The following is a 10,307-nucleotide window of genomic DNA, read 5'->3' on the forward strand; positions in this document are numbered from 1 at the left end:
ATATATATATACACAGATATATGAACATTCCACAGAAACTCAGAAGTTAAATTAGGGACAAGACCATCATCTCTGTAGGCTGATAACAGTAGATGTTTATGTCATATACCCTCCACATATTAAAACAAGATATTGTCCTGGATATGAAATAAAAATACGTCTCAGAAAATGCTCCCTCCCTCTCCTTCAAGCTGTAGGTCCTGCTCCTTTGAAGCAGGATCAGCCACATGGATTCTCCTTCATCATTTTGCTTTGTTTCGTGTATCGTCTGTTATGAGATGGAGTGTCTTCATATCTTATAACATACAGTATCCATCCACCTCTTCTTCTGCCCTCCCCTGCTTCATTGACAAAAAGCGTCTGCATTTAATAGCATTTTTACCTTCCATTTGCTGCACAAGCCCATACCATCTCGTTCTCAATTCCTGTATTTTGTCGGTGATGCATGCCATTCCAAGTGTTTTTCTGATATCGTCATTTCAGCATCTATCCTTGAGGGATACTCCAAGAATCCCACATAACATTCCATTTCCTTTCTCTTTAATGTCCATACTTCAGCTCCACAAAGCAAGACTGGGTGCACCACCATCTTGTGCACTTTCTTTTTAATATGAATCAGCATCCTTTTGTCAACTCCTTCCATTTTTGCTACGCCTCACCAATTCTGTATTTAATGTATTCTTTCTCCGGGTGCTTACATAGCTGCCCACTGTTCCACCTGGGTGTATCTCAGGTGTGATGGGTTAAATCCAGAGAACCATTTTTACCATTGTATGGGAACATACAATGATGACAATCTCAAACTTACCCTCCCTTCTTCACAGCTTCTTTTTGCATTCATCACTGACCCCAGATACTTGAATACTTCAAACTGCTTCAATACATTTTCTCTATTATCAGTAATTGTTAAGGTTTCGTTAGCTTTCGAGCAGACCATGGTCTCCGTTTTTGCTGCATTTATTTTCAGACCTTTACTCTCAAGTACCTGTTGCCACTGTCTGAAACTATCTTGGAGAGTAACTTCAGAGTCTCCAGCCAAAACTAGGTAATCTGCATACAACACATCCCACGGCACTTCTCTCCTAATAAGCTCAGTAACTGCATCCATTACAACAATAAAGAGTGGGCTGAGAAATGAACCCTGATGAACGCCACCTTTAATCTCAAATGCTGTTGTGTTGTTTCTATTATTCTTTCATATACTTTCAGAGCAGCTTCCAGTAGTTTGATGCCTTTGGAAGCTCTCAGAAAACCCATACTGACTGTATTCAGTTCAGTTCAATTCAACTTATTTATATAGCACAAATCCACAACAAAAGTCATCTCAGAGCAGAATGCTAAATATATAACTAAATAAATAAAACCAATTCATAAATTCAATCCTGATTCAATCCAAGAACAGTCAATTCATTTCTATTATAATGCAATATGTCCACATGCAGTGTGCACTACTTCAGTACACAGAACTTTGAAGTACTCACTCAATATTGCTTATACTATACAATTGATATTTCAAACTAAAACTGTAATTATATGATCCATTCATCCATCCATCCATTATCTTTACACGGTTCTTCCTTTCTGGGTCACAGGGGTCACTAGTGTCTATATCCAGCAGTCACGGTGCAAGTGATGTGGTACACCCAGGATGGGTCACAAGTCCAATTTTAGTAAAATACATATGAAATTTAGGATATTACAAAGTCATGATTTTTAACAGGTTTTTCATTGACAGCTTTTTAAATGAGTGGCAAAACTAATTTATTAAAAGTGTGTGAAATGTTATTTTGGGCTGAATCATAGAGTCAAACTAGTGTCAAACTAAGCTGCACAGAACTGGAAAATATGAGCAGCTTTTGTATATACAGTATGCTGCATTTTTGTGTTTGATGAGATGACTTAATCAAAGAACTGAAACCTTCAGGAAGTTGAAAGGCCACAAAAACGTACCCCAAAGACGCTGACACATTTATTTGCACATTTTATTACCTCTTAAGACGGGGTGTTCAACTCAGTCCTAGGCATGATTCATCAAGTTTACTTATGGCTAAGATGAGGTAATACCAGCCGGATAATGTAATGAGGTGACAGTACATTTTAAAATAGTTTAATAGATCATGTCGTAAGAATTTAACTGGTATGAATTAAATAGGAATTAAGGCATAATTTGAGACAGCTCTTAAACCTTTTTGGCCTGATAGAAAACTAGATTGTGTTCTGTTAGTCACGTCATTGCTATCGGACTGCAAAAAAAAAAAAAAACATCTGGAGGAGGAAAATAGGGGTGTATTGGTGAATACACAAAGGAAAATAAGATACATTACTTTATAGGGAAAAAAGGTGACAAGCATTTTACCATGCAATTTTGTTTTTAAGACGTGATGTTAACAGGACCTCTGGGGTCAGTCAGAACCCAACCTTATGAGACTGTTGCTTCACATTTTCAGCTGCAGTAATGGGATGCTGAATCCAGCCCTCTCACATCGTCATGTCTCTCAGGATGCATGACCAGCACTTTTTGATGATTATGGATGTTTAAGTTGGCAGCATGAATTGCAAGCTCTGTCAAGAAATTCTCTGATGACAGCAGGACAATTTAGGGCTATTTGAAGTTTTAAGACAGTGGTACACGTTCCAGAAATGTGTTTAGAAGGTCATCTTAATCTTTTTTTTTTTTTTAAAGGTGACTTTAACTTGTTTTTAAATATAAACTTTTATTAAGACAAAAAAAAAACACTTTCTTCTAGGTCCCCCACCAGCATCGCCTCTCCGTAGAGGTCATTCCAGAGTTGATGGACTCGGAGAACCACTGCAGGAACCCTGGAGGAATCAGTGAGAAGCCATGGTGTTACACCTCAGATGTGAACATACGCTGGGAGTACTGTGCTGTGCCTCAGTGTGGGGAGGCAGCCCCGGCATCAGGTGTGGGCTTTTTTCATCAAACCCCTTTTGTAGTCCACGTCTGAAAGCGAAGTTAATCTTAAAACAGATTGCAGATCCATTATCATTATCTGTTAAAATAATAACTGGTCATCAACAAAGAACTAAGATAGACTTTTCGTGGGGACTGAAAGTTGAATCTTGCGTTTGGTGTACACGATTTCTCCCAAGTTTTCAATTAATTGCTCTTTGGGAATCACAATGTCATATAAACTCTTCATTTTAACATATCTATTTGTGTTTTCTTTGAAACTTTATATATATATAAAAAATTGCTATTTTCATCTTTTTGACAGGCTGCTTGTAAAAAGTGCTGAAAAACATCTAAACATGTTCTCTGTAAGCTTTGATGCGTGCGTACACACGAAACTGGTTGATAATTTGAGTAGATAAGTTGAATGATTCATGTACCGGCCAGACACAGGAAAGAGTGAAATAAGAAAAAAACAACTAATTCCAAGAGAAATATCCTGAAAACTGTACTCAAGACCACCTAAATAAATACTATAAAGTTGGGTTTTCTTAAATAAAACAGGAAAGTGCATAACAATGAATAAATCAGTTTTTGAACATAAATTGAGTTAGTGACTTTCTGCTTCGGTCTTAAAAGTGATGAAGCCCGCGTTGACGGTGCCAAATCAGAACGCTCGTCACCCTCCAGCAACTACTACATCATCACCTGCTTACTCAATGTCTGTCATCGTCGTCGTCCTGACCTCAATGGCAACTGCGGTCTTCCTCACAATTATCATCATTGGTTGCTTCAAGCGACGGAAGCAATGGAGAAACAGAAAACGGTGAAAAGGCTGAAAAATCTGCAATATCCCTTTACGCTTTCAATTTTTTAACCCCTCGTATTTTCTACATGTTAGAAGGGTGACGAAGACCCCAACGCTGAGTGCTCTTCCATCTGAGCTCCTGCTGGATCGACTCCACCCGAACCCCATGTACCAGAGGGTTCCCCTGCTGCTGAACTCAAAGCTACTGGCTCTGGAGTACCCCAGAAATAATATTCAATATGTTAGAGATATCGGCGAGGGAGCCTTTGGACGAGTTTTCCAAGCCAGGTGAGAACAAAAACGATGTATAAAAGGCATACTTTACTTTGTCAACTAGGCGATACAAGTAAAAAGGTAAAAAATAAATAAAGTATGAAAACAATTGTTGAAAAAAACATGTAAGAACAAGAGGAAAAGCATACGTGTTTGCAAAAATGCAGGCGTATTCATGCCAACTCATCAACATAATGTTGGATAGTTCTCAAGCGTAGGGACAAAATGAAGTACAGAGACAGGACTAGGATATGGGGTAGAGGACACCCTGATTAAACAAGGACACTGGTCATTTTGAGAACAGATGCATCATTCACAAAGTGTGTTACAGGAACCCTTTTCAGACCACCTTGAACCTTTTCACAGCAGGCCATAATGTCTCACACTGATCTCTTTCATCAGACTAAATAGCAGACCTGAGTAGTCATGGGGCTGTTTTATTTCTAAAATGGCATACATCTGTCAACAACTTGTTTGACAACGGTGTTCAAGGATTATCTGAGAATATTTACAACTTGTATATTTAGCTTTGTCTCTCGTTTTGCGAACCAATGGCTGCAATCTGCATGTACAATAAAGGCTACCGTTATTGGAAATTAAAACCGCTTTCTGACATGCGCTGAATTCTTGGTAGTTAGTTACATTTAAATGAATGTTCTGTGTATTTCATTCTGTTTGCAGAGCTCCAGGCCTGCTGTCCACAGAATCTTTCACAATGGTGGCTGTGAAGATGTTGAAGGAGGAAGCCTCGGCTGATATGCAGAATGACTTCCAGAGAGAGGCAGCACTCATGGCTGAATTTGATCATCCTAACATTGTTCGACTCCTAGGTAAAGATGCGTTGGTGGGGGTGCATGTGAAACAAGGATGTAAATAGATAAAGTTATCTAGAAAACAAAAAAAACTGTTAAAAACTCCAATAATTGGGGAGAATATGAATTTGTATTGATCACAAGAAAATACACACGTAAATGTGAAGTCTTGATTTACTTTCATACTATCTCATCAATTATGAGTTTTGACTTAAAATGAAACAAAGGAAGGAAGGAATATTGTTGGTCACATAAATAGCTGCCCCATACATACTCAATGCTTATTGTGTAAATAGATGTTTGCACTGATTATATAAAAAATATATAAAAATTGCTCTCTTAGGGTCGAGGGTGAGGTTCTGCCTCAAGTGGAGGAGTTCAAGTATCTCAGGGTTTAGTTCACGAGTGAAAGAATGGAGCGTGAGACAGATGGATTGGTGCAGCATCTGCAGTATTGCGGACACTGTGCCAGTCTGTTGTGGTGAAGCGGAAGCTGAGCTGTAAGGCAGAGCTCTGTTTACCAGTCAGTCTATGTTCCTTCCCTCATGTATGGTCACAAACTCTGGGTAGTGACTGAAAGAATGAGATTGCGGATACAGGTGGTTGAAATGAGTTTACTTCGCAGGGTAGCTGGACTCTCACTTAGAGATAGGGTGAGAAGTTCAGTTATCCGGGAGAGACTTGGAGTAGAACCGCTGCTCCTCCACATCGAGAGGAGCCAGTTGAGGTGGTACGGGCATCTGGTAAGGATGCTTCCAGGCGCCTCTCTTGGGTTCAATTTCAAGAATCTTTATTATCTCCAAGTTGCAATTTGTTTCACAGTCATTAGGCACACAAAACATCCATACTAGACACGACATTGAGACATTAAAATAATACATGAAAGCATCACTGTTCGCCAGATCAATACAGGGATGAATGAATTTTTCAGTCTGTTTGTTCTACATCTGGGCAGCAGGTACCTGCATCCAGATGGAAGCAACCTGAACTCACCATGGAGTGGGTGATCAGGATCTGCCAGAATCAGCATGGCCTTGCTCACTGACCTTGCCTTGTGCAGTTCAGTGAAGTTCTGTAGGGCTATGCCAGCAGTTTTGCTGGTTTGGGCATGTTCAACTGGGAGGAGACTCCAGGGAAGACCAAGGCCACTCTGGAGAGACTATGTTTCTCAGTTGGCCTGGGAACGCCTTGGGAGTCCTCCCAGAAGAGCTGGAAGAGGCGGTTGTGGAAAGAGATGTCGGCCTCCTTGTTCAAGCTGCTGCCCCCGTAACCCAACTTTGGAATAAGCAGAAGATAATGGATGGATGGATATAGAAAATATTTTTTTGTAATGATACACTTACATCGCGATATGAACTTTTATTTTGGCACTCATTTAGTCAAGGCTTTATAACAAGAAAAGAATATGCACACAATGATTCAAGCTCATCTCCAGCAGTCTAAGTACTTTTATTCAGCTCTATTTAACTCTTAGTTTCCTGTCACACGCAGTAAATTTTTTGAATTAAATCATTTTTCCCAGATCTTCACCAGGATATTGTAAACGCACTCAAGATACGACTGTTTGCCAGTAAACGAACGCAGCTTGACAACTAATGTGCTTTTGTTGGCCTGGCTAAAACAAATGTCCTCCATTAAATTTTTTTCTGCTCTAATACAGCCCATCTTATCTAACACAAACAGCTCAAATCCAAATATACTTTAAGGAATACATTTAGAGAGGTACAGCATGCTCTTTTCAGTACTAGTAAACTGAGCCATCGGTCATTGGTCCTGCTGAAGGAAGTTTGTGGATTTTTTTTTTTTAAATCAACACAAACTCACATTTCAGTGTACTTTAGTGTTTCTCTTTTTTTCAGCTTAGATCTGGGCAACATTTATTTTAGATGAGTATTCTGCAGAGTAGCGTATCTGGTACACATGAAACCAAGGTCGAGCAGATTATTTCTTTAACCTCTAATTACCCTTAAGACTAATAATATACTAAATGTGTCATGTAAAAATATGCCTTTATTAAATGAATAAGTCAAATTTAGAGATGCCATATGTTCATATGCCCATGTTTTGTTGCATGAGAGTGTGCAGATTACAGAGGAAACATTTTAATTTCTGTATTTTAACATTTTAATTTGTGACCTGCAGTACAAAAGCAGAGCATGCCCAATACACTTCCTCTTCTCACCAAACATCACATGGAGGCATGTTGCAAACCTTTATCTGATCTGGATGTTGCTGTTTATTATGAATTAAAAAAAGTTTCAAAATGAAACAAGTAAAAATGCAAACACAATATTTGGAAAAGCTCGGCAAAGAGGATAAAACATTCATAGTGGAAATCATCAAATATTCAAATCCACTGTTTCATATTGACTTCCATCTTTCCTTTATATTTACACTGTATGAAAACATTTGGCTGAGGTTTAATTTCAGTCAATTATTGTTAAGGTTTGTATGTTCTACACCACTGAATACATTTCTAGTTAAAATACTATTAATTATAGCCAAATAATACTTTATGAAACGCATAGTTTCTTTCATATATTTATGATCTTATTATGCTACAGAAGTGAAAATTTTGTCATGAAATGTATAAAGAAAAATTAAACATACATAGGTTTTCTAAGTTTAGTACAAATAATGTAATTTGACCTTTCTGTTGTATATTGTTTTATTCACAATGCTACATAGGTTTTTATTTTATCTGAGGCCCTAGTTTTTCCTGGATCTTTTTTGTCAAACACATTTCCACATTTTATTTAATTTTAATTTTTTCAAAAATGTTGGTATTTTTAATATAACATATTTTAAATTAATCTGTAATTCACCATTTTTAAGTACAAAAAAATAATCAGTTGTAATGCTGACAGTCATTATCAGTCATTGCGTGTCAGAGCATTAACTGCATACAGTTTAGTAGTTCATGCATTTAAATTAAAATAAGACAATGGTAAAATAATTTACATTGATGTTATTGTCAATAAATAATTTTATAGCTAACAAATATAAGATTAATTGCGTGTTCATATATAATGCATTGTATTTTATAGCAATAATGCTTTCTGGAAATTTGTTAGCCCCCTAAATTAAAACTGAGATCAACAAATTATTCATACATACATACATCCATGTATACATTCAATCCAATTCAAAAATATTTTATAAATCTCAAAAGGAAAATAAATGTTGTAACTCATCATCCTGGTTTAATTAGGTGATGTTATAAATGCTGATGGATGTAGGCAGGAAGGATCTCTTGTAAAGGTCTGTCCCACAGCAGATCCGAAGAAATTGGTTGCAGATACAGTCCGATCCGTTCACCCAGACTTGGCTGGCCTTTCGGTTTCCCCAGGCTGCAGGACCGCCCGAATGCTGGGCAGAACTCCTCCCAGAGCAATGGCCACTCCTCCCAGTAGTCTGCCGAGCTTGTTGCTGCGGACAGCCAGCTGCAGGTGCCGGGGGATGATCCCGGTCCTTCTGCTGTCACGAGCCATGTTTCTTGCTAGTTCCAGGATTTCAGCAGTTACGCACTCAAGCACAGCCAGCAAGGAGATGGAAATGCATCTGCGGCGCCTCCTTTTCAAGTAATTTGAGATTTGGGGCTGTAGCAGTGATATTATTTGAGCTTTAAGATGTTAATTAGCTGCTCCCGGTTGTTAAAAAAAAAAAAAAAACAGCTTGTTGTTATGGTTACGCATCATAACAAATGTTCAAAACTAAAAAAGTTTCACTAAAAACTCTTCTAGCGGCACGACATCCAATGCCAGAGGAAACAATCATCCAAAAAAGTGATTTACATCCAGCAAAAGAGGAATTAAAGTTTCCAAAAGCAAAATCTCAGAACAAATGTAGCAGAGCTACTCCAACACGCAGTCACCCCAAGCAGTGCAATTCTAGAACTCCATGCATACATACAAGCATACAAGTGTCGCAGGGTCACTGGTGCCCAAATCCAACAGTCACTGTGTGAGAGGTGGTGTACACCCTGGACAGGACACACGTTCACCACTATTCTAGAAATGATGTATTGTTCAATTCCACTTCTAAACCTAAAAGTTAAGATCTTTCATTTGTTCTCTCCTCAGGTGTGTGCGCTGTGGGGAAACCAATGTGTCTGTTGTTTGAGTACATGGCTCATGGGGATCTAAACGAATTCCTGCGTCGCCAATCTCCATCCCAGTCGGTGCGCCCCCTCAGCCGTGCAAGCCTCTCAGTTCGCAGTTCCTCTTCGGATGTGGAAACGGGATCGCTCTCCTGTGCCGAACAGCTATCAATTTCCAAGCAGATCGCTGCAGGGATGGCCTACCTTTCAGAGCGCAAGTTTGTTCACCGCGACCTGGCAACCCGTAACTGCCTGGTCGGAGAGGAAATGATTGTGAAGATTGCAGATTTTGGCCTCTCTAGAAATATCTACTCAGCCGATTACTACAAAGCCAATGAGAATGATGCCATCCCCATTCGTTGGATGCCCCCAGAATCCATTTTCTACAATCGTTACACCACAGAATCAGATGTGTGGGCCTACGGTGTGGTGTTATGGGAGATTTTCTCCCACGGGATGCAGCCATATTATGGAATGGGTCACGAGGAGGTAATTTACTATGTGAGGAATGGACTTATTCTTTCTTGTCCTGAAAACTGTCCTCTGGAGCTGTACAATCTGATGAGGCTTTGTTGGAGCACACAGTCTTCAGATAGACCAAGCTTCAGTAGTATACATCGAATATTGGAGCGAATGCATCAGCACAGCCTGAACACAAATACAGAGACTGAGGCGGACTGCTAACTTCCACTGACATGTGAATGTGTTGTGTGCTGACAACACTTTTAAAAAATAAATATGACTTGACAGAAAGAAATTCAAGCCTTGTATCCAGGGAAGTTACCTTTTTTCAAATCGTCATAGGTCCTTGAAACGTCTACGGTGATGTTTAGGTTTGTATTTCGAAAGCAACTAAAAACTTTATTTCTAAAAAGACCTCCGGTTGGTTGAAGTCTCTTATTGTGAGCTACTTTGAAGCCACATAAATCAAGTCAAGAGTTGATGAAGACACAGTGTCCTTTCAGAATATACGAACGACATACAGTAAAGGTGAAATCCGATGGAACGTCGGTCTCAGAGATTCAAAACTGAGCAGCTTTTAAAGACTTGAATCATAAGCATGCATCTGTGCATTGATTATTTATACAATAGATGTTTTAAACCTTGTTTTCTATTAATTGTGTGTTGCACTGTTGGATTTTATTTTATTTTTTCTAGTCTTGAACTTTGCCATACCAGCAACATTCAGGCTATTGAATGAGAAGAGAGGCAGTGTTTGAAACAGTAATGGTTTGATGCATCAAAGCAAACGACTAATAACATAATGTTTTTAGGAAACCTTGCATTTTCAGTAAATAAGAGCCAATTCCACAGTGGCACACAATCACTTTAGTTCATGGTTGTTTATGATTTTTATAATCATGTTTCTATTCCATATTGAGGCATTATTTCTCATTTCTCTAT

The 10,307-nt window shown here is 38.7% G+C and overlaps 1 protein-coding gene across 1 annotated transcript in view; it reads left to right on the forward strand.

Moving 5' to 3' along the window:
* Nucleotides 1–9,587, forward strand: part of musk (muscle, skeletal, receptor tyrosine kinase) — a 24,942-nt gene extending 15,355 nt beyond the window's left edge. Inside the window, exons 13-17 of the mRNA XM_037692661.1 lie at nt 2,748–2,922; nt 3,551–3,737; nt 3,813–4,007; nt 4,674–4,822; nt 8,887–9,587. Coding sequence (XP_037548589.1) covers nt 2,748–2,922; nt 3,551–3,737; nt 3,813–4,007; nt 4,674–4,822; nt 8,887–9,587 — 1,407 coding nt within the window. The remainder of the gene's footprint in view (nt 1–2,747; nt 2,923–3,550; nt 3,738–3,812; nt 4,008–4,673; nt 4,823–8,886) is intronic.
* Nucleotides 9,588–10,307: the final 720 nt, after the last annotated feature.

Source organism: Nematolebias whitei, chromosome 18 (assembly GCF_014905685.2).
Source record: "Nematolebias whitei isolate Nwh7 chromosome 18, NemWhi1, whole genome shotgun sequence".
Taxonomy (NCBI): Eukaryota; Metazoa; Chordata; class Actinopteri; order Cyprinodontiformes; family Rivulidae; genus Nematolebias; species Nematolebias whitei.